Source organism: Neophocaena asiaeorientalis, unplaced genomic scaffold (genome assembly GCF_003031525.2).
Source record: "Neophocaena asiaeorientalis asiaeorientalis breed wild unplaced genomic scaffold, Neophocaena_asiaeorientalis_V1.1 scaffold327, whole genome shotgun sequence".
In the NCBI taxonomy this organism is placed as follows: domain Eukaryota; kingdom Metazoa; phylum Chordata; class Mammalia; order Artiodactyla; family Phocoenidae; genus Neophocaena; species Neophocaena asiaeorientalis.
Genome location: NW_020174560.1, coordinates 953,063 through 977,721, shown reverse-complemented (window position 1 = coordinate 977,721; position 24,659 = coordinate 953,063). Strand labels below are relative to the sequence as shown.

At 38.1% G+C, this 24,659-nt stretch overlaps 2 protein-coding genes across 2 annotated transcripts in view; one reads left to right on the top strand and one right to left on the bottom strand.

Moving 5' to 3' along the window:
* Positions 1–1,893, top strand: part of COX11 (cytochrome c oxidase copper chaperone COX11) — a 7,382-nt gene extending 5,489 nt beyond the window's left edge. Inside the window, exons 3-4 of the mRNA XM_024757596.1 lie at positions 346–471; positions 863–1,893. Coding sequence (XP_024613364.1) covers positions 346–471; positions 863–1,045 — 309 coding nt within the window. The 3' untranslated portion in view covers positions 1,046–1,893. The remainder of the gene's footprint in view (positions 1–345; positions 472–862) is intronic.
* The window catches only part of TOM1L1 (target of myb1 like 1 membrane trafficking protein), a 51,859-nt gene continuing 28,888 nt past the window's right edge, over positions 1,689–24,659 (bottom strand). Inside the window, exons 8-16 of the mRNA XM_024757594.1 lie at positions 22,547–22,680; positions 18,117–18,177; positions 17,614–17,731; positions 16,222–16,318; positions 9,091–9,142; positions 6,773–6,875; positions 6,256–6,337; positions 3,007–3,071; positions 1,689–2,416 (exon numbers count right to left, since the gene is read on the bottom strand). Of these exons, the coding sequence (XP_024613362.1) occupies positions 3,008–3,071; positions 6,256–6,337; positions 6,773–6,875; positions 9,091–9,142; positions 16,222–16,318; positions 17,614–17,731; positions 18,117–18,177; positions 22,547–22,680 (711 nt within the window). The 3' untranslated portion in view covers positions 1,689–2,416; position 3,007. The remainder of the gene's footprint in view (positions 2,417–3,006; positions 3,072–6,255; positions 6,338–6,772; positions 6,876–9,090; positions 9,143–16,221; positions 16,319–17,613; positions 17,732–18,116; positions 18,178–22,546; positions 22,681–24,659) is intronic.

Below are 24,659 nucleotides of genomic sequence, written 5' to 3'. Positions count from 1 at the left end.
TTTCCCAGCACCACTTATTGAATAGGCTGTCTTTTCTCCATTGTATTTTCTTGCTTCCTTTGTTGGATACATTTTAAATAACTTCATCTGCAGATTATTGCTTGAAGACTTCAGACATACAAGAGGACAATCCGTATCTAAGTATGCGTAAGAGAACATTGGTTCTCCACTGACATATGCAAGTAACATTTGAAAATCAAATGTTCTTGGGTAGTATTCACAATTTATTTTGCTGACCCTTAACATTAGTTTAAATGAGGTATTATGGTCTGAAATGATAATAATGACTAATTTAGGAGGGAAAGATGTGAGATTTAAGGATAATGTATATTTTCCTTAAAACAGGTAGTGCCAGGGGAGACTGCACTGGCGTTTTATAAAGCTAAGAATCCTACTGACAAACCAGTAATTGGAATTTCTACATACAATGTGGTACCATTTGAAGCTGGACAGTATTTCAATAAAATACAGGTATAACTAAATGCAGACATTACAGAATGTGATAAAGGTACATGAAATTGTTTGATACTAAATCTATTTGTGTCTGTTTAGTAGGTACTAATTTTTTAAAGTTCATTTCTTTTAAACTTCAAACTTTATTTTTCATTGCTTATAATAGCTATGCAGAGGTTGAGAGTCAGACCATATAGATATCTGCTTTTTTAAGATTAGAAGAATTTGCTGATTCTCAATCCTTAAAGCAAAACTCAATCTGAGATAAAAGATGCTGTTACTCTATTACAGAATTTAAAGATTATAATTAACAGTAATGCTTATTAAAGCCAATAAATGAAGCATTAGTTTCTATTATAGGTAACAGAATAGAAATATTAATTAATGACTACCTTTCTATAACTTCTAGTGCTTCTGTTTTGAAGAACAAAGGCTTAATCCACAAGAGGAAGTAGATATGCCGGTATTTTTCTACATTGATCCTGAATTTGCTGAAGATCCAAGAATGGTGAATGTTGATCTCATCACTCTTTCTTATACTTTTTTTGAAGCAAAGGAGGGGCATAAGTTGCCGGTTCCAGGCTATAATTGAAGTCAGAACTAAGTCCTGCTTCAAATTTGTGATTTTTGAAAAATCATGTATCTTCTCAGAGGAGAAATATTTATAATAATGTGAAGCCTTCTATTTTACATTTTATATACTTATGGTTCTTTTTTCCCAACTAAGTTACCCTACTTAGAATGTGTAACTGTTCAAAACTATACTTAGAGTTTAAGTAGTATTAGAAGAAACTGCTTTGTTTCATAAATATGTTGGCATGGACTTGATGGTTCAGCTTAATTCACTGGTCCCCTTTCAAATTATGAGCACTTCATACTTGTAGCAATGAATTTTTATTATTATTTCTAGAATAGTTGGTTACTACTTTCATTATGAACAGTCACTATTTTAAAAGCTCAAAATGGAAGAGGAATCACTAAGCCCTAACGGCTTGCCTAAAGATTACATTCTGATTTCAAATTTGACTGTATTTTTCCTTTAAGATCTAGGGCTATTTTACATTCAGAGTACTAAACAAGTACTTTGAAATTTCAGTACCATGAAATTTAAATAAAGTGCATAAGTATATCTGGTAGGTTTCTAGCATTTTTTGTGATAGTTCCAAGTCTTCAAATTTTAAAATGTAAGTGGGATTGTGAAGATTTACTGACAGCAGAGTTCTTCTGAAAAAAGATGTATTGAACTGTTTTAATAGTAATTTATGACAAACCAAAGTACAATTTATTCTGAATGTTTTCCAGTAGTCTTTTTTCCAAAAAGAAAAAAAAAAGGAGCATTTAGTGTTATAAAGAATTATATTTAAAGGCAAACAGTGTAGAATCCAGTAACCTCTTGAGGGTACCTGAAATATTAAACTACAATCATCAAGGCTTTTACAATTCATAATCCTAAACAAGAGTATTATTTATAAAGAAGTGCAAATTGACTTTTACATTCAACTTTAGTTAAATGAAGGCACTCAGTATTCTTCCTGAATAATAATAGTTTTTCACATTTCATGCTTTCATCTGTTAACAATTATTTTGTAATGAAAGTCTTCATCTACTCTTATCCGAGCTCTTGTGATGATTTCTAAATGTAGGAAGGTCTGAAACATAAGGTGCTACACTTAATCTGGTTGGCCTCAGTACCATGAATTTTTCTTCTGCTTAAGTTTTAAGTGAATATATGTTACAACCAAGTTCTTTTGAGATAAAGCTTGAGCTGCTGTCAGGAGCCATAAATGTTACTCTGGAACTGTTACTCTTCTGTTTAAACCTCATTACTGCAGAGGAGAAATGTTCCACTGTGGCTTTGACGTTCTGGAAGGTCTTATCTTCTGGGTCTCAAAGCTGGACAGGGTCTACCTTTAGGAGAATTGGCACCCATAATGCTGCTAGTGAGCTGGTCATCCACTTCCACCTGGAATAAAAAGAAGAGTCAACCGTCTCCATCTTTTCCTCTTTCCCCATTCCTTGTAACTAGAGAGCCACAGTCTAGTAGAGGAAAGGTGGGAATGTACTACTTCCATGGGGGAAGGTGTGGAGGGAATAAATAAGGTTAATAGGTTACTGGTGGCTGTGTGCATTTATTAGTAAATAAATAGAATGATTAGTAAAGCAATAGAATCCAGACCAATCTAGACTAACAACGAACGGCTTCTACCAGTCCCAGCTAACAGGTATTAACTGCACATAAAAGACACATCTGATTCTAGTGCTAAGAAGTTTTTATTGATCATCGGTTTTTGTTAGTATTAACATTTCTATACCTTAAACCTACTTCTGCATTCCCAAGATTTATAATTTTTAGCTAACATGGTCACAAAGAATGTATTTCATTAGTGAACAGTAGTTCATTACAATTTGAGTGACTCAGAGGAACTTGTGTAATAATATCTCATCAGAGTGTCAGACTGTGATGGCCCTTACAAAATGTAAATAATAAATGTAGAAAGTGACAGTTACACTGAAATCATGTGGAATGTAAGTTGCATAAGTTGAAGCCTTTACCTCAACGGTCACTGTGACTTTGAGCTCCTTTGTGGTGGTGAACATCAATGTCTTCATAAGTAGCTCTGAAACAAACAAGCCATAATGGCAAAAGGGTTATATATCAATTTCAATGTACTATTTTGGCTTTTAGCTGCCAACAACTTAACTAAAAATCTGGTGCTATTTTAGGTGTTCAGGAAATCAGGCTATATCAGTAAATAAAAACAAAGGTCTCTGTCCTGAAGCGTACATTATAACTTTCTTAGATCCTAATGCTGCTATTCCCATACATCTTATAAATATGTATCTTATGTAACCATTTTACTTGTAATTTAATGAGAAATATGGCTCAAAATTTGGACAGTTTGCTTCCTGATTTAAAAAAAAGCAAAAATTGTTCAGCTTTCCCTGGCTTTATAAAAAACATTAAAAATTAATATTCTAGCTTATTTAACGTATGTTATTACAGTCCAAACTCCTGAGCTACCTTTAGCATATAACTGTCATCTTTGTGCTTTGTATATAGTCATTTTTCTATGACAGCCTTTGTTCAATTCTTTATATCTGTCTTACATACGTCTGTAGATAGAACATATCTATACCTAGAAATATGACATTAATATATACAGTATAACAACACATGGCTAAGGAAAAAAAATCTCATAAAAATCACAGCACATTGAAGGCATGATCCCTAACCTCAAGAAGCCCCAGCATGGTCCAGAAATTTTAATGTTTTTCTAATAAGTTTTGTCTCTTGTTTTCCACAAAAGTATTTCAACCTCCTTCACTCTATTCAAATCTCTGATGCCCCTCCTCTCAGTCAGAAACCTCACATTTTAGTAAATTAAATGTCTGGATATGGAAACCTCCTCATGCTTCCATCACCAAATCTTCAATTCTGTTTTCATCTGCACCGTCATCTACTTCTATGATCCTATCTGTCTACCCCTAGGCTTCTCAAACACCTCACTCATTTAGGTATCTCCCTTCCTAAATCTTCAGCCTCTCATTCTCTACTAAATCCTACCCCTTAGGATTCACAGATGTTCCAGCATCTCTCATTTTATAAAATAATACAGTCCTTTATCCCATGTCTACTTAATCACCTCAGTAATCCTCTAGCTCCCAGGCCACTTTCCACAATCCCTTCATGTTTAAGTTTCTATGTAAGTTACCTGTGCACTTATTGTCTACTTCATCTCTTACTTTTTAATGTACTGAAATTTGGTTCTGTCCCCATCGATTTACCAAAATGCTTCTACTAAAATCACCAATGATTTCCTGTTACTTAGTCCATTATTGAGTGTTTGTCTTCAGTAATGTTTACCACAGTTGTGTACTCCCTCCTTTTTGTTTCCAAACTGCAATTTCCACATCTGGTAATAGGTTGTTCCCGTTGCTCTTGGCTTTTCCATTTTCTTGAATGCGCCAAACTCTCTCCCCACAGGGTCTTTGTATAAGTTGTTACCTGGGCCTGCAACACTGATTCCCAAACTTGTCACACTAAAAACTGCAGGTCTTAACCTTAACGTCACTTCTCAGGCTTTCTCTACCCTCATTTAAATCAGTTCTTTCTGTTATACACTGTCAAGTCGATATCTTTCATACCATTAACACAAACTGTAAATACATGTTTGCCTGCTGATTTAATTTCTGCATCCATACTAGATTTACCCTCCATGAGTTTTAACATGATAAATTAGGCAGCAGTCAATTCCCCTTGCACATAGACAGTGTTCAGTCATTTGTCAAATGAAAGAATCATGTGTATGTATATGTATATTCATAAGTACTATACTCTGTGTTCTGCTGGAGTAGAAATTCTTAACCTGGGGTTCATGGACAACTAGTTATGTGAATATCCCAGAACTTTTCTGCAAGATTTTGTGCTTTTCCTTAGGCAGAAGTTCCCTGGATTTCATGGAATGTTCAAAGAAATTGAGACACCCTACCCTCCTGAAAGTAAGAATTGTAGTGGTAGGGAATTCCAGCTTCTTACTATCTCTCTTACCTTTAATATCTATTGCACCACCACATCTACTTACAACAATCTCATAATTAACTAAAATATAATAATATACTTTCCCGCTTCCTGTTTGCCTGGAGAAACCGATAAAAACATCCGGTTTCCAGACAGCATACCCAGTTTAACCAGTTTCTAATTCCTTAAACCACTAACATATTCAGTGATACTTTATCAAGCAGAATGACCTAGGAAAGTTTCATAATCTTGTTAGGAAAAAATATTTAATGAATTCCTAAGCCTATTAAGATTCGTTCATAAATCATTCCAAAATAGATCACTACACTGAGGGTTTAAACCAGGGTCAAAACCTCAAATGCCTACTACACATGCCAGGCAGGTCAGATGAAGGTATGCAGTGGGCCAGGTGGGGCCTGCTGGACTGCAGAAGCTGTCTCATCTTAAAGAGGCAGCTACTATGCAGCCCCAAGCTATTGCTAACACGTAAAAATGCTGTTGTATCGAAAAGAATCCAGAGGTCCAGATATTTTTGGAAATATCCCACTTTTTAACTGTTGGCAGTTAGTGTTGAAATGCATATTTAAAATTCACACAGGTCAAACAAAACACAGCTGCAGGCAAGATAACAGCCTGCAGGCTGCTAGTTTCTAAACAGTGATTTCCATAAACCTGCTTTAATCATTTTAAACAATTTTGGGGGTAACCTTTAGTCAAAGTATATTAAAGCTGTAATGAGCCTACCATTCCATAAATATTTTTATATACTGACCAATATGAAATCACAAAATAATGCTGCTTTAAGGATTCCAAGTTAAAAAATAATTTTTACACTAATAATCCATTTTAAGCACACTCTTGTCATAGGTAGTGAAGATTAAAAACAAGTTCTTATAGAAGTCTTTTTTGGCATTAGTCAAAGAACAACTAAAATACCCCATCCATGTGGTACTTATGTCACTAATCAGTGAATAGTGCCCTTCTCAAGCTGGAGAGAACCTGACTTTCCTCCAAGGCATCTACAAGGAATATACTAATGCACACGATGGTTCTGGTTATTTCTTAGTGTGCAACCCCAGCATTTTTATTTTTTAGTCACAAGGCTGAGAATAACAAGACCATTAAGAGCAACAACCTCCAAGAAAACCTCATAAGTCATTTTAAAATAAGGTCATTGATTTCTGCCAAGACCTAAACAAAGTTAAATGTATGACCAAGCCCTGTTAGCTCTGCTACCAAAGGGAACCAAGACAAAAAAGATAATCATTTTGTAAATGACTTACTCTGTGGTGACAGCAGGAGCTAAGGGATCAAACTCCATTACCTCGTAGTAATTGGGTGGCTGGAAATCATTCTTTGTCATCGCTGTAAGCAACAAAAAGAAATACACATTGTGCTTTTCGAGGAGATACACACAATTAGTATTCTCTTTATGACTTAGACTTCTGACAGAAGATCCTAACAAACACTGACAACGAGAAACAAGCACACTGGTGTTCCAATGCTACTCCCAAGTACAACAAATCTATACATAACAAAAAGGTTTCCAAACTTCGATTACAGGTTCATTTACCTCAGCACTCAAAATAGAATATTCAGTGCAACAGAAGCATTTTTACAATCTCCTAATGTCAGGAATAATGGTATCTGCGCTGAATTTATCTCATGTAGCTTAAAAATGTAAATGAACTCTAATTTTTCCTCTCTGTGTATCTATTTTCAGTTACCAATAAATCTTTAGCAGATTCATATATTCTCACAAATTTCCTTATTTGATGCAAATAATAAGGTGTCAAGTACCTGGATGATTGCCGGGCAGGGGTGGTCTCTGGTTTGATGGTGTTGCTGGAATGGTCTTTAGAGTAACTGGCTGTAGTAATACTGAATTTGAATATTCCGGAAACTGAAGAGAGCAGGGTGCATGTTCAAATAAACATTCTACATTAAGCTTTACTTTATAATTTAGATTCCTAGGCTTCCAAGGGGCAGTATTCCAAGAACCATATATTCTGAACTGGATAAGAATTAGTAATTATTAACTATTATTTTAGTTTTTAAGATAATAACCCCTTACAGAATTTACTGCTTTTCTGTCTGGTTTCATGCCCATTGCACCTCATTTCCCATATAAAATGTAAACTTAAAAAAAATGTTGCTTTTTAAAAAGAGAAGCAGGAATGTATGGCTCAGACCAGAGTCTGTTGTTCCACACTGAATAAAACCTGGGCCTCAAAGGACAAAAAACAATATTAACCACAAAAAAGCATAAGGTGAAGATATTAAATCAAGACTTAAAGATTAAAGTTTTAATTAGAAATATCTCTTCTTGTAATTTTCTTCATTCATTTCACAGATATGTCCTGGGCACCTACTGTATGCCAGGCTCTATAAATAAAGCAGTAAATAAAGCAGGCCAAATCCCTGCCCTCAAGAAGCAGACAATCAACAAACGTAAACAGGTGTCAGATAGCAAGTGCTCTCTGGAAAAAGCAGGGTAATGGGAGAAGAGAGGCTGGGGTGGGATATTTCTCTGACAGTCATAGTCAAGGGAATGCCTCACCACTGGGGACACTGAGCAGAGCCCTGATTCTGATGCGGGTCCTGTGATTAGCTAAGGTCATATGGTCATATGCTCTGAAGCAGGGGGGTGGCCAGTGCAGTTGGAGAGGCAAGAGGTGCAGCTAGAGAGGTAGTGGGAGGGGTCAGAGCAGCATTTCAGGCTTTTACTGAGTAAAATGGAGTCAGGAAGAAAATCACAGGTGGTTTTAGATCAAATGGGTAACATAATACAAACTTTACTTTTAAAAAAGATTGCCATGGGGACTTCCCTGGTGGTCCAGTGGTTAAGAATTGGTCTTGCAATCCAGGGGACACTGGTTTGAACCCTGGTCAGGGAACTAAGATCCCACATGCCGCAGGGCAACTAAGCCCGTGTGCCACAGCTGCTGAACCCATGTGCCACAACTAGAGAGCCCACACACTGCAACTAATGAGCCCACGGTGCTCTGGAGCCCGTGTGCCACAACTAGAGAGAAGCCCACACACTGCAACGAAAGATCCCGTGTGCTGCAACTGAGACCCGACACAGCCAAAAAAAAAAAAAAAAAAAATGAAAAAAGATTGCTCTGGTTTCTGTTTCAAGAACAGATTGTGTGATGGGGGTGGGGGTGGAGAGGAAGGTGAAGGCTGAAGCAAGGCAACACTCAGGGAGGCCACTGCAATATCCATCTGATGGTAGCTTGAAATGGGATGTAGTAGTGGAGGTGGTGAGAAGTGGCTGGATAATGGATATATTTTGAAGGTAGAGGTAAAATGGTGGAGGTCAAGCATGATTTCTCAAGGTTTTTGACCTCAGCAACTGAAATAGTGGTCATTTACTGAGGGGGGGAGACAGCAGGAAGAGCAAATCGGGAGACAGGGCTGAAAGAAAACGAGGAGATGTGAAGTGGAAGGTGGAAATGTGAGCTCTGAGTGTAGGGAAGGCATAAGGTCTGGAGACAGCAACTTGTAAGTCGTCAGTCTGAATGGAATTTCAAGATATGAGACCAAAAGACCATGGAGGAATGAATGCCAGATTCCTGGGGTCTTCAATACTGAAAGGCCAGTAGAGGAGGAGGGACCAGCAAAGGGGATGGAGAAGAAATGAGGCAAGAGAAGAACCCAAAGTGAGTGGTGTCTGAAAGCCACACGTGCAGAAAATAGGATGTGACTGACTGTCAGTTGCTGTTGATCAGGTGAGATGAAGACTGAGGATTGCAGGACTACATTTAGTAAATCTGGAGGTCTCTGGTGACCTTGACAAGAGCTCTGCCAGTAAAGTGGCTGGAATGAGAACTTGTCTGAAGTCTGTCAGAGGATGGGAGGAAAGAAAGTGGAGACAGCAAATATAAACAGCTCTAAGGGAATTCTGATCCTTAACCATCTTTCTAACGGAAGTGAGACTACACTTGTCTATCTTAAATGATTAAAAAGACAGCAAGGAAAAGTCCTAACAAGGGCTGCATCAACACATTATAAAGAAACTTTGAGCAGAACATGAGAATTAAGGACCAGGAGTTCCTTTTTAGCATGATAAGTGCTCATCAGGTGCACTGCCAGGGAAGGTCTTCATTACTTACACTCTCATATGTAGGACTTGAGGCGAGGTTTTGGCTGGTCCTTTGGACAAACCTAGGATAGTGTGATAACACAGCATGATTACCCTACAGTGAGATCAAAGATGCCGAAAGATGACTTTCCTGGTCTAAAAACAAAACCCAAAATGTACCTTCAGACTACACAAACGTATTAATTTTATATATCAATAAAAATTACCATTGGTTTTAGTGCCCAGCAGATCATGATGCCCAAATACCAAAGACAGTAAAGATAAAACCCTGTCCCCAGGCAGTGGCAGCCTTGAGACCCTGGAGTGTGTACACTATACCAGTGACAGCAGAGCCTTCAGTCTTTGCATGAGCGTAGCTACCACCCCATCGTTTCCTAAAGGATGAGGGGCAATGCAGAGTAGAGGTTAGGAAGGGGGGACAGTTTGGAGTAAAGTTGGAATAAACACACTTCACCCTGTCTCTCCCACCAAATGCAGCTATAAAACATGGACAGGATGCGTGGAGCAAATATTTGAGAACTGAAAAGTAAACACTAGTTACAGGCTGATTGGGAAAGAAGACTAGAATTTGAGTATCAGTGAAATGTTGGTGAACTTACCATGTTCTGCCCCTCTGGTATTCCCTAACTGGAATGCAGTGCAGCCTAAAACCCAAGTGGGCAGTGAAGACAGAGCTCCAGGAGAAGCCTCTCATTCTCACTCAAGGAGCAGAAAAGGGAAATCCTAATGCTCAGAGAGAGTGTGGAAATCCCCCATCCCTTTTCTCCTCTTTGTTCTTTCACACCCCAAACCCTAGGCAATCCCAAGGTGGCTGCAGTGACAGCAGAGGCAACAGGGACCTACAGGGGCTTAAAACTCTGAGTGAGGGTAACCTTCCTCTCTAAGAGGTAGAACTGTGATCCCAAGAGGATATGGCAAACCTCTGTTGTTTCTTTTATCCCTTCTGTCCTGCCATTTGGTGCCCAACACAAGCATAGTCAAGGAAATGCATGGCATAGTAAACCTTCAGCTTTTTGACTGGAGAGCCAAAAAAGGGTGTCCCAGGAAAGCAAAGAACCAGAGAAATCACAAAGAGGGAGGAATTCAGGAAAACAACCTTAAAGTTGTTTATGAAACAACTTTATGCATCTATGCATCCATGGCTGATCCCAATAAATGCCAAAGATGTTGAGAACTGAACACACAGCCTGCTATCCAGACCTTACATGAATACTGGGTGGCACACATGTGGGACAGGTCTCAATGGCACTGCCAAGGCTTTGAAAATTTAACTGACATCAGAACCGAGGCACACAGAAGGCAGGCTGAAACCTCATGAGGTTGTTTGCCTACTAATCAAAACATCAACATTCTCAACAGGATTTAGATAAGATGAAGTGTCTCATATCATTAAAAATGTCCAAGATACAATCCAAAATTACTATGCATATGAAGAACTGAGAAAATTTAAACCTGCAAGAGAAAAGACAACAGTGGTTGATATCTAGAGTACACAGATGCTGAAATTATCTTACAATTTTAAAGCAGCTATTTATACAAATGCTTCAGCAAGGAACTGTGAACACTCTTGATAAAAAACAGGAAAATAGAGTCTCAGCAAAGAAACACAAGATTATAAAGAAGAGCCAAATGGGAATTTTAGAATTGAAAATTTCAGTAACTGAAATTTTTAAAAAATTACAGAATGAGCTAAACAGCAAAGTGGGGATGACAGAGGAAATAGAGTGAGAAAAACAATGAACAGAACCCTATGGATCTATGAAACAATGACAACAGATCTAACGTGTGCCATCAAAAGTCCCAGAAGGATGGCAGAAAGTGTGTAGTGCTGAAAAAAATATTTGAAGAAATAAAGGCTTAAAACTTCACAAATTTGGTCAAAGACAAACCCACAGATTCAAGAAGTTCAGTGTAATAGGTTGAGTCGTGGCTCCCAAAGAGTTATGTCCTTGTCCTAATTCCTGGAACCTATGAGTGTCACCTTATTTGGAAAAAGGGTTTTTGTAGATATAATTAAGGACAGTGAGATGATGTTCGAGTGGGCACTAAATTCAATGACAAGTGACCTTAAAACAGAAAAACAGGAGTGGGGGGAAGGAGGGGCTGAGACACACAGGGGAGAAGGTAATGTGAAGGTGGAGAAAGAAAGTGAAGTGATGTGGCCACAAGCCAAAATAACAAAGGAGTGCCAACACTCACCAGAATCTTTAAGAGGCAATGAATGGCTTCTCCTCTGAGAGCCCTGGAGGGAGACTGCCTTGCTTTCTCTCAGACTTCTAGCCTCCAGAACTCTATAAAGAGAAGTTCCTGTGGTTTTAAACCCACCAGTTTGTGGTGTTTTTATGGTAGCCACAGGAAATGAATACACTCAGTAAAACCAAAAGACAGCCATGCTCAGACACATCATAATCAAACTGTTCAAAATTAGAAGAAAAGTTCTTAAAGCACAGACAGAAACAAACAACACAGAATCAACAGGGGAAAAAGAAAATTTGAATGAATGTTAGCTTTCTCATTAGAAGCCATTTAGGCCAGAGGAGACTGGAGCAATGTTTAAAAACTGCTGGAAGAAAAGAACCATCTACCCAGAATCCAATGAGAATATCCTTCAGGAACAAAAATGAAAAAGACATACTCACATGAAATAATCTAAGAGACTTTGACTGCCAACAGACCTTCTCTAAAATAATGCTAAAAGAAATTCTTCAGAGAGAAGAGAAATTGTACCAGAATAGAAGGAAAGCAACAGAAATGGTAAATATTGGGTAAATATAATAGACTATTCTTCTCTTCCTGAGTCTTTAAAATTTATTTGAGGGTTGCAAGCAAAAACTATATTATGGAAAAATAATTGTATAATAATTATACATTGTCTGGTTCTGGTTTTTTAACATACATAATACATACAGTAACTATAATTTATATTATTAAAGGGGAGCGCTGTATGATAATAAGGTTTCTACATTTCACTTCAAATGGGAAAATACTGGTTTTAAGTACCCCCCAAAAACTGTAATTCCTAGAGCAACCATTCCTCCCCTCCCCATATATACACTACACAAAGATACAAAATCACGATAAAATGGAATATTGAAAACATTCAAATAACCTAAAGTATGAAGGAAAGAGGAAACAGAAAAAAAAACCACACACACCAAAGGGGACAAATAGCAAATTACACAATGCTAGACCTAAATCCAAACATACTAAATGTAAATGGTCTAAACATACCAATTAAAGACAGAAATTATTAAAATACATAAAAATGCACGACCCAACCATATGTTATCAATTAGAAACTCACTTCAAATAATTAAGTTAAAAGTAAAAAGGCAGGGCTTCCCTGGTGGCGCAGTGGATAAGAATCTGCCTGCCGATGCAGGGGACACAGGTTCCATCCCTGGTCCAGGAAGATCCCACATGCCGCGGAGCAACTAAGCCCATGCGCCACAACTACTAAGCCTGCACTCTAGAGCCCGCGAGCCACAACTACTGAAGCGCATGTGCCTAGAGCCCGTGGTCCACAACGAAGAATAGCTCCCGCTCACCGCAACTAGAGAAAAGCCCACGTATAGCAACGAAGACCCAACACAGCCAAAAAAAAATGTAAAAAGGCAGAAGATATACCATGTGAACACTAATCAAAAGAAAGCTAGAGTGGCTATATTAATATCAAAGTAAACATGAGGGCAAAGACAATTACAACGTATAAAGAGGGGACATTACATAATGATAAAAGGGTCAATTCACCAAGAAGACAACAATCCTGAACGCAAATGCACTTAAAGACAGAGCTTCAAATACATGAAGCAAATAATTTTACATAAACTTTTCTAGAAATATCACATACTGTATGACTCTATTCAGATGCTATTGTCACAAACTATAATGATAGAGAACAGACTGGTGGCTGCTGGGGGTTGGGGATGGGGATGTGTGACTATAAAGGAATAATAGCATAAGGGAGCTTTTTGGGATAATGAACTATTCTACATTCGGACTGTGGGGGTGGTTACATGAATCTATGTATATATGTTAAAATACATAGAACTGTACATCAAACAAAAAAAGGGTCAATTTTACCATACGGAATTTTTTTTTTTTTTTGCGGTATGTGGGCCTCTCACTGTTGTGGCATCTCCCGTTGCAGAGCACAGGCTCCAGACGCGTAGGCTCAGCGGCCATGGCTCCCGGGCCTAGCCGCTCCGCGGCATGTGGGATCTTCCTGGACTGGGGCACGAACCCGTGTCCCCTGCATTGGCAGGCGGACTCTCAACCACTGCACCACCAGGGAAGCTCCCGGAAATTTTTAAAATAAAATTAAAGTGCAGAAAGAAAATAAAGAAAGCAGGTATGGAAATCAGATCCACTTGAATTTGAATCCTCTTTTTGCACTAGTTAGCAGCCTTGGTTTCTTCACTTGTACAGTGAATATTGGGGGTACCTATCTCATAGGCCTGTAGGGAGCACTAGTAAGTAATGAGTAAGCATTTCTTATTCTTCTTAGCCTATGGCCTGATACTAACTGGGCTATAAATATGACCTGTGGCTTTATCCCATCATCATCGCTTTTCAGGGATCCTTTCTGTTATGAATAATTCCATCACTCATTTGTTCTGTGATGATAAATTAAACTGCAAACACAGAGAGGTGGAAAAATCTCAAGACTGTAAGATATTTTAATGGCTGATTTTGCCACTCATATGTAATCTTTGGCATATGATTTAACCCAGATTCATGCCTTAGGTAACTTTAGCGCTTCAATTTCCATCACTAAAAAACTGACTAGTGATACTTTCACTCATGTATCAATATAAGCTTCTTCTGAAAATCAGAAAAAAATAGATACAAAAGACATAGTCTTGAAAACAAAATATAGATGTCACACATTATCTTTTATTCCAGTAAATTCTAAGAACTATTATAATTATTTTGATATCTGGAACTTGGGCAGACAATTATAACAGGGTTTCTAGCCATCAGCCGATCACTGCCTTATGGTTCCCCAGAGACATTTTTTAAAACTAAAGATTCTTGCTACTGAATCAGAGTTTCTGGTGGCCAGCAATTTTACTGTTTAATAATCACTCAAGTGATTTTTATGCACCTTAGAGTATGAGATCCACAAAACTAAGCAGCTGTTAGCTAGGATTTGATCTTTGTGTGAGTTGTACAGACAGACATTTTTTGTAATGGGATTTCATCTTTATGGTCAATCTTTCCCAACAAGATTTGCAGAATAAAGGAAAACAGAGTCAGCTACTTCAGACCACATTGTTTACTAAGCAACTTCACTGGAGTTCTGCCTACAACATTTCAACATTTACTTGCATCACAGCAGTCAAGACCAGAGGGAGTCAAGCTAAGGTAATGACCCAACCTGGTGGTTCAAGAGATAGCCATGTCCCAGCACATGAATCTTTCCTTTCTCTCTTCTTCCCTTACAGATTTTTTTGGTTTTTTTTTTTGCTTTTTTCCCCAGTTTGATTCTCCTTTCTCTTCTCCTCAGTCTGCCCCTCTCCTTTTTAATATAGAAAAGTAACTAAAAAATATCTAAGTCCATTGACATAAAAACACAGCCAAGACATGCTGTTGAGTGAAAAACAAAAGCAAGGTTCAAAACAGTATGCATAGTATGCTGCCCTTTATTTAATAAAGGAGAAAAAATAATTCATATTCTTATTTACCTAAAGACAAAAGACACTTTGGAAGGATAAATAAGAAACTAACAAAGGGGTTCCCCGGGTGGGAGCAGGTATGACCCAAGGGAGGGCAAGAGGCAGGATGAGGGTGGGATGAGATCAAGTATTGTCCTTGTACATCTTTTTATATTGCTTTGATATCTGCATCATGGAAATGTATTGCCTATTACCTAAAATACACATATTTAAAAGGAAAAAAAAGAATATAATAGGCTTTGATGGAAGGCAAATCTAACTTCTGTTTATTTTTTTGCTGTTTATCTGCTCCATCCTGCCTCTTCTTGACCTTAGGTAACCATGCTTTTTTTAGGTTCTTCTGCATCTTTCTTATGTTTCTCTATGCAAACAGTGGCAAATATTAGCATATATTATTTCTCACTTTCTTATACAAATCTGAGATAGTATACACACACTACTTTGCACCTTTTCTCATTTAATAATAAATACATTGGTGATTGTCCCTCACATAGAGGGCCTACTTTTTTCTCCAGAAGTATAATAATATATTGTGTAGATGTTTATTTAACCATTCCCCAAACTGAAGGGTACTTGAGTTGTTTCTAATTATTAGCTATTGCACAAATGCTGTCAAGAATAATCTTGTAAAGACCTTATTTTGCATAAATAAGCATAAATTCCTAGACTGCAAGTTCAAACGTAAATGCATTTATAATTTTAATAGATATTGCCACTGGCCCCTCATAAAAACTGCACAGTTTTGCGATAGTATCTGTCTCTCCACAGTTAACAAACATGTAGACTACTGCCAATCTGTGAGGTTAAAAAAAGTCTTATTGCAGTTTAATTTATATTTCTGTAACTGTACGTAAGGCTGAGCATCACTGAGCAAAAATATGTTTCTAAATCATCTGTATTTCTTTTTTGGTGAACTATCAGTTCACCAGACCTGCTACTTAATCGCTACATGAACTTCTATTCCCTAGGTCTCAGCCTTTTTTCCTATAAAATGGGAATAATGATAATAGCACTGATCCAAGAACTTTTGCAAAGATTAAATGCAATAAATAAAAACAGGTCAGCAAAGTGCCTGCCACATAGCAAGTGCTCTGCAATCTGTGTGGCCGTTTCTGTTCCCCCACTTTGTATTTTTCCTACCTCCTTTTACCACTAAAAAAATAAGAGAAACAGAGAATTTATGGAAGGCTTGCTATGTACTGAGTGCTGTACTAGGAGGTACATACAGCATTGCACAGAATCTTTTTAAGAATCCTAGAGAGTATTCTTAGAAGAGAAATGAAGGCTCACACTGGTTAAGTTTCTCATCCAAGGTCACACAGCTAATAGGAAGCAGTACTGAAATTCTAAATCAGTTAGGTATGATTCCTAAGTCTCTACCTTTTCTATTATGTCATGTTTTCTTAAATACGAGGAATCAGAATGAGATGGAATTAGTTCTGGAGTATTACTGACATACTTACAGGGGTGTTTCTGTGTTTTCTGAGGCTAGCAAATCCACCTGTGGATGAAGACTGGGTTTCAAGTTGTTTGTTACAACAGGACTTGTAGAGCTGAAATCTAGAACACAAAATGTACTTATTGCTTGGCTCTAAAACATTTTGTCCATCAGTTCTGTTGAATTTTCTGTTTTTTTTTTTAAAAAAAACACCAAATTAAGGAGATTGAGATAGTTCTGTCACCGTAAAATCGTGGGATTTCCTCAAACAGAAATTCAAAAACATCACTTATGGCAAGTGGAAAGAGAGAAATTCCCTGCCATAAAAAGAGGATGTTGTAAAGGTAGCAAACGTTATTGTGTTGGGTTTTCTAAAATCCCAAGCTGACTCACAATGGAAGGGATTTTATGTCTTATCCTGTCAAGCACAAAAGTAAAAAGCTATGGCATATATAGAGCTCTACCCTCACCTCTCCAAACTCTCAAGTTCCCATAATGATGAGACACCCCAAAAAGAATAATTATTTCCACCCCCGCTCTGAAAATACCTGATAAAAACTCAAGAAAACTCTTCAATATAATGGACTCCAAACATCCCACTGGTCTAAGCAAGCAGCCAACATTTTAGAAATGGGGTAAGTAATAAGAAAACCACAAATTGAGTGATACTGACTATTCTGATTCTAAAAAATCCTGCTAACATAAAAGGAAAACAAACTGATTTTAATTTGGCAGAAAATTCTGGATTTCAGCATTTTTCATCATCTTTACTTTGTAATTTACCAAAACTCTTTGGGAAGGGTAATAGGAGACAACAGATAAGACAGAGAAGGTAGGTAACCCTAAGCCTACAGTGCAACATTTACCTTCACAGAAAACCATTAAAGCAACAATTGCTCTCACTTTATAAAGTAGGAAAGTCTCTAAGGTGGGGGGCTAAGAGGTGCCAGAACTGGGGTTTCAACTTGGACTTCTCTGACTCAAAAGCTTGTGATTTGCCCTCCACATTTCACCATCATGAGGCCTCATAATTCCTGATTTTGTCTATATGCATCAAATATTCCCCTTCCTGATGCTGTAGTATGGCAGAGAAAACCAAAGATAACAGTGAGTGGGTTCAGAGTAGGTTTAAGTATTGGCCATGGAGCTGAACAAGCTCTACAAGCAGGCCAGGCGAATTTGTCAAAATACTAAACCAGTAGGACGAGTTTCAAGGACCTCCTCCGCCAGACACATCCCATTCCTGAACTGGGTGTGACCTAACCATTTGTCAAGAAGTACTTAAATCTCCTGATATAGTTCTCTGATATTCAAACTGACTTCAGTTCTTCTCAGGTTCCATTTAATCAAGAAACCAAGAGAACTGTTTCACATCAAGCTCTTCCACTGGTCTGAAAAGGCCCATGTGCTTATTTACTTAAGTCTGAAAGCTGAGCATTCAGGGTGTTGAGTTCTCCCAAAGTGGCCCTATGCATCAGAGGGCTGCGACTCAGGTCAAGGAGATCAGAGGATGGGGCAGAAGGTTCACTGGTAGTCTGAAAACAAAGCAAACAAAAACACAATTTAGAAAAAACTATGTCAGGCAGTTTGTCACAGCTTTCTCCCCAGACTTTCCTTTGGAGAAAGGAAGATCCTATTTGGAAGTATCCTGAGAGAGAACTCTCCATTCAATAGACAATGCTAGTACTAATCACATCTCGCCACTGACATGGGTCCCTGCTTAATTAGAGAATCTTCTTATGACCTCTTATCAATAACTCAATGAGTTATTAAGGCAGATACTCTACACTACTAAAACCACTCCAAATCATTAATGCATGTCTTCTCTTTTTTAAGACTTGTTTTATATAAGCTTTGCTCCTTGCTGTAGAATTCATAAAATTTTCAATTGTTTATTTTATAACAGTTCTATTTACTTACATTGGCATCTTCCCTCTGGTTCTTATTTTGCTCCAAAATCCTTTGTTGGTTTCGAATGAACCTGTTTGAATTAACAAAATGCAAGTATTTAAAAGAAAACAGATATGAAAATGCTATAATTTTTAACAGAATTATTAATGTGCAAATATTTAGGGATAATCAGCCTCATCCCCAATTCCCAATAAAGTACTTTAATAACTTTTTCCCAGTTTATAAAAGTAATAATGCCTTTAAAGAAAACTATGAGAAAATGGACAAATATTACAAATATGAATAATTCCATAATCAAGATATGGTTCCTATTAATATTATGATGTACTTCCTTCTAGTATTTTTTTCTGTAAGTTAATCTATTTTAAACTTAGTTGAAATTATACTTTACATAATTCTGTATTCTAATTCCATTATGTTCAGATCATTTTTCCAGTTATTCAGAAATACAACTTATAGTGGTTGCATACTTAACCTAATGAATCACATATATAAATATTCTCCTTATTCTCAAATATTTGAGTTGTTTCTAATTTTGCCAAAATTATCAAAAATGATCATTTTCCATAAAATTCACATACAATTAACATATTTTCACTGTTTAATCTTCATTTTTATAAGACACTTGACACCTAACAATATTACCTTTTACAACTTTGTTTTAATTTTACATTGTTCGTACACTGTGGGTAAAGGAGGAGCAGTTAAGTAAATAAGAGAATAGGTTTCAAAGAATAGTGAAGCTGAAAGCAGAAATCCAAGGCACAAGTGTCAGTATTATTACTGAGTAGTTATAAGACCATACATATGATCCTCATTTCTCCATCTACTCAGAGAATAGCAATACCTGAACCATTTCCTCAAAGTTATTCTCAAGGGCAAGATACAGACAGATAATACAGGTGGATGAATGTGGAAATGCTTTGCAAACTAAAAGTTGCTTTAGAAATACATAGTATTACTATTACGACACATTGATTCCATGAACCTAAACACTTTCAAGTCTAAAAGCTTATACTGAATTAAAACATGACTTAGGTTTAAGGATTTTCCCCTTTCTAACACACGTACTTCTTCTTCCATCTACTCATGGTATTGGCTTCCTGCATGCTAGCTAGTTATGTGCAAGGTATGAACAACCTTCACAAATCAAGACTTGAGTAACAATTTCTGTTACCTTATTTGCACAGCTATTCCCTGGATGTAATGAGTGGAAACTTCTGGGGATTTTGGAATAGGGTGAATGTATTTTGTCTGTGGGATGGATGTGAATCTTTAGGGAACAGAGGGCAGACTGTGGTGAGCATGGTAAGTAGGATGATTCCCCTGCCAAGATATCCACATCCTAATCAATGGAACAGTGAGTATGTTAGGTTAGATGGCATATGGAGTGAAGATTGCTAATGAGTGGACTTTAATAGGAAGATTATCCTGGACCACACAGATGAGCCCAGTGTAATCACAAAGGCCTTAAATGTGGACGAGGGAGGCAGACGAAGGAAGCAAGAGGGATACAAAGTGAGAAGGACCCGACCAGACAACTTTGGCTTTGAAGATGGAGGAAAGGGGTCAGGAGCCTAGAAAAGTGGCATAAGTTGCACAAGTTAAGGAAAAGATTTTCCTCCAAAAAGGAATGCAGCCCTGGTTCAAAGCTGAATCAGAAAAAGCTGTTCACAGAAATAACCCAGTCTCCTGATATCAAGACCAGATAAACACACATTCCCCCTTGGAGGAAGCTTTTAGTAAGTGGTCTTATGGTTTGTAATAGAATTCTCCAAAATGAAAACCATGAGTCAGCACTCTACTGAAAACCATATGGTTTTCCTTAGATATCTTCCCATTTACAAACATTTATACCAACCACCCCCCCAAAAAGACCAAACAAACAACAAAAAAAAAACCCAAAAAACCAAAGGGCAAGGTTTGCTCAGTGGTAAGGGAACATGGTCACAGGGCTCACATCCCTCCCTTGGTGCCCTGTCACCTCTTCACAGAACAGCCGCTCTCCCTGACAATGAGACAGTGAGGGAAAGAACTTCTTTTGCAGCTGTGGGTTTTACTTCCCTGATTCTCTTGGTTCACTCACGATGAGTGGGGAAAAAAAGTCTAGACAATAAATTAGAAGGCTCACTGGGACAAGAAGAGGAGGAGGACAAGAAATTAATATTTAATGTGCTAGCACCCAGCTAGGTGCTTTAATGTACATTATCGCATTTAATTCTTAGAAACAAACAAATAAAATAAACAAACCCTCTCCAAATACGTAGTATTATCCTCTTTAATAAATAGGAAAAAACCCAAATCTTAAAAAAAGTTAAGCAATTTGTCCAAAATCATCAGTAAGATTTGAATCCGGACCTGTTCACCTCCTTCCCTTATGTCACACTGGTCCCATTCTTCATCTGTTGGTGGGAAATATGGCCACTAATTCCAGGAAATTCTCGACAGAAATGGTTCCCCTAAGGGCGTCTTGAAATGTCACTGTAACTAGGAGGAAAACCTCTGATATTTAGCAGGTAGGAGCCACATAAGGGAAAACTGCCCTACCCAAAATGCCAATACAACTCTTACTTGAAACAAGGATCTAGAAAAAGTTTGGGGATCTCAGAGACTCCAGAATTTCTATGCTAGGAAGGCCTAGGTACAGGTTTGGAAAGAGACCAGGAGACTTGCCTGAAGCTATGTTTGTATATAGCACTTCTCATTAAGACTAAGGAGAAAGCCACCTGTCAATCGAAGTATGCTGCCGCTCTTTGGGGCCGGGTTCTAGGTGCCGGATCTCTCCCCAGGCCTGTTGTGCCTTCCCATGGCTTCACAACCATATGTGCTCTTACCTGCTCCTGGTTTAGTCAACTCCTCCTCAACCCATAGTTCTCAGCTTAAATGGTACTTCCTCATAGAAGCCTTCCTGTCCTTTTTCTGACCTGGATTAGGTCTGGCTGTTATTCTCACTAAATAGACCTCCTATTCACTGCATTTATTTCACTTTCCAAGTGTGTATATTTATATATATGATTGAAGGTGTTTTCCTGACTATAGGCTTGACTATAGATTACAATAGGTTATAAAACTATTACTTTGGGGCTTCCCTGGTGGCGCAGTGGTTGAGAGTCCGCCTACCGATGCAGGGGACACAGGTTCGTGCCCCGGTCCGGGAAGATCCCACATGCCGCGGAGCGGCTGGGCCCGTGAGTCATGGCCGCTGAGCCTGCGCATCCGGAGCCTGTGCTCCGCAACGGGAGAGGCCACAACGGTGAGAGGCCCGCGTACCACACACACACAAAAAAAGACTATTACTTTGACGAATGAATAAATGACTTGGAAACAACTTAAATGCCTAATAAGTGAACTGTGAGAGAAACGTGGACCATTATGCAGCTATTAAAAATAATGGTTTAGCCAAAGCATTTAAGAACATAGGATACACAAATACTGGTTTTACGACAAAGAAAATCAAGGGAGAAACAAAAGTATATGTTCTTTATATGATCACGACTATAAAAAAGTTTAGAAAAATACTAATATGTTAGAAACAAAATTATGAGTACAGTCGACCCCTGTATCCACAGGTTCTGTATCTGTGGGTTCTGCATCTGTGGGTTCTGCATCTGAGGATTCAACCAACCTCAGATTGAAAATATTTGAAAAAGAAAAATTCCAGAAAGTTCTAAAAAGGAAACTTGAATTTGCCATGAACCAGCATCTATTTACATAGCATTTACATTTACTAGGTATTATAAGTAATCTAGAGATGATTTAAAGTGTACAGGAGGATGTGCATAGGTTATATGCAAATACTACACTATTTTACATAAAGGGCTTGAGCATCTGTGGATCTTGGTATCCTTGGGGGGGTTCCTGGAAACAATCCCCTACAGATATCAAGAGATGACTGTGTTTAAACTTTTTGCCTTCATACTTTTCTGAATGGAATTTAGAAAAAAAGTCTGTGTTCATATACAGATTATCCTCACTGGCTACTCTGGTTTTGTGTAGACTATTTTCTCCATATAAATACCCTCCTCTCTTCTCTTTACCATTTCCATGTTGTTCTCCACCTCTAACTTAGGGTAAACCTCACTTTCACTACGACTCTTTGTTTATAGCGTTGGTCTATTTGAGAGCTTACAATGTGCCCAGTGCAGACAACATTCCGTGATTAAGATGCAGGCCCTGCTCACAGGGCAGTACGTGAGCATTGCTTACACTGCCCGTGAATGCCCCTCACACTGCTCAGGAACACGCTCATTCCTGCAAGCCATATCACACACTCCCAGAAGAGCAGGACCAGGATTCCCTATCTCGGGAGGAAGGCAGCCATGTCCAGAACTTGTTCCTGATCTTTCTGAGTGCTCACCTGTAGGCACTCTAAGAACACGGAGTACCTGGAGGTTAAACTAGCACTGGAGGAGGGTCGGAGAGGGCGTGCCACTGCTCACCTCTCATATCCAAGGATGGCGTTATTCAAATCCTCATTCACCTGAATTAGCTCAACAGTGACATCTTCATTCTCCACCACTACGAGCAGGTCCATGATCCTCTCCTGCATCTCCCGACCTGTCTTATAAAGTTTCTGTCAAAGAAGGAGAGAGATTTCTTCTTCAGTGCTAAAAAAACAACTGATTTGCCGACCTGTATACTACTGTGACCATCTCCACACTGAGTCACCTATGGGAGATTACCAAAGTATTTAACTATGGACAGCTCATCCTTTCTCTGTGAAGGATATCAGAACAATATTTTCCTCTAAAAATCAAAATGGGCATCATAAGGACAATAATGTACATTGCATGTAATGCTGGACTAGAAATCAGAAGTGGTGTACAGGAATTCTAGGTTTACTACTTATTAGCTGTGCTGTGTTAGGAAAAAAAAAATCACTTGTTTTCTAAATCTGTTTACTCACTTGACAAGTGAAAAATATACTACTTGCCACATCTACCTCAAGGGGTGACAGAAAATCAAATGAGGTGTATAATGAGGAACTATATAACTATAAAGAACTACATAAAACATAAAATGCTATTGTTGTTATTTGTGGTAATAGAAGAAAGTAATTAAAATGCATTTATAGCAGTATAATTTTCTTGTTATGTTTTACTTAAACATGTAACGTTTATAGTTACAACATCACATTCCAAGGTAAACTGAAGCAGGATTCAAAAACTAGTCATCAATGCCATTTTTATTTGGACTGCCTGAAATCACTGTATTACACAAGACTCTACTCCCCAAACCAGCTTTTTCTCATAAGCGTCAGAGGCACCTACAACAGACTTACTGACTCAGAATTGCCTAGGCTGAGAGTTTGGGAATTTACACTTTTTAACAAGCATCTCAAAGTGTTTCTTATGTACACTGATACTTGAGAACTGCTATCTTACAACTTACTTTCTCTTAGGCAAACCTCCAGTAAGCCTGAGGAGCATAAAACTGGTATTAATATTCCTTCAAACCCACCCTGGCTAGAATTTGTTCATGTAATAATACATTAACATCAGGCAAGAACACAGGGAAGCTCCCCTTTCAAAATGAAAGCAGCAGAACTTGCTAAATCACAGCACTGTTACATTATCTGATCTTTTCCCTCAAGAAAGACAGACTTAAAAAAAAAAAAAAAACCCTGCTGAAAAACTTACACTTCACAAAACCATTTAGAATCTCAAACAATCTATCACAAGATTTCCAACAGGAAATCTCTAAATAAATAAACCAAACCACTACTAGCTGGCATTCAGACTCAGAGGTAAAGGCTACCATACCTCCACAAAATCTTAACAGAAGTATTTAGAAGACAGAAGAAAAGAGAAAGGAAAAAAAAAAAGTGAGACAGACAGATGACAGAATCTAGGTTTTCATACTTGCACTGTGCAACCAGAAAAACTGTCCCAGTTCCTAATGATGTGGTCACTGTCTGCAGCAGTTGACAAACTTTTTCTTAAAGGTCCAGATATTAAATATTTTCTGCTTTGTAGGCCACAAAGCCTGTGTTGTGACTACCCAACTCTGCCAAGGTGAGAGTAACCACACACAATATGTAAACAAATGGGTGTGGCCACATCCTAGTAAAATTAAGTCAGGTGGTTGCTAAATTTGAGTCACTTATGGTTCCCTGGTAGAGCACAAAGAGAAAAGACTTTAGACTCAGTGGACCAAAGGTCTCTCCCATCTACATACCTGATATGGGATATGGTTAAAACTTAGCCTCAGTTTACTTTTTTATCTGTAAAACAAGGATAACAACCATCTTATAGGGTTGTTGTCAGAACAGAAAATGATGCAGTTGAAACCCACATATGGCATACAGGGTAGTCAATGAATGTATTATGGTTGCCTAAGGAGGTGTCCCTAGCAGCTTAACTAGCAAACTAATATTATACATTCCTGGGACTTCCCTGGTGGTCCAGTGGATAAGACTCTGCACTCACAATGCAGGGGGCCTGGGTTCCATCTCTGGTCAGGGAACTAGATCCGGCATGCATGCCACAACTAAGAAGTCTGCATGCCGCAACTAAGACCTGGTGCAGCCAAAATAAATACATATATATTTTT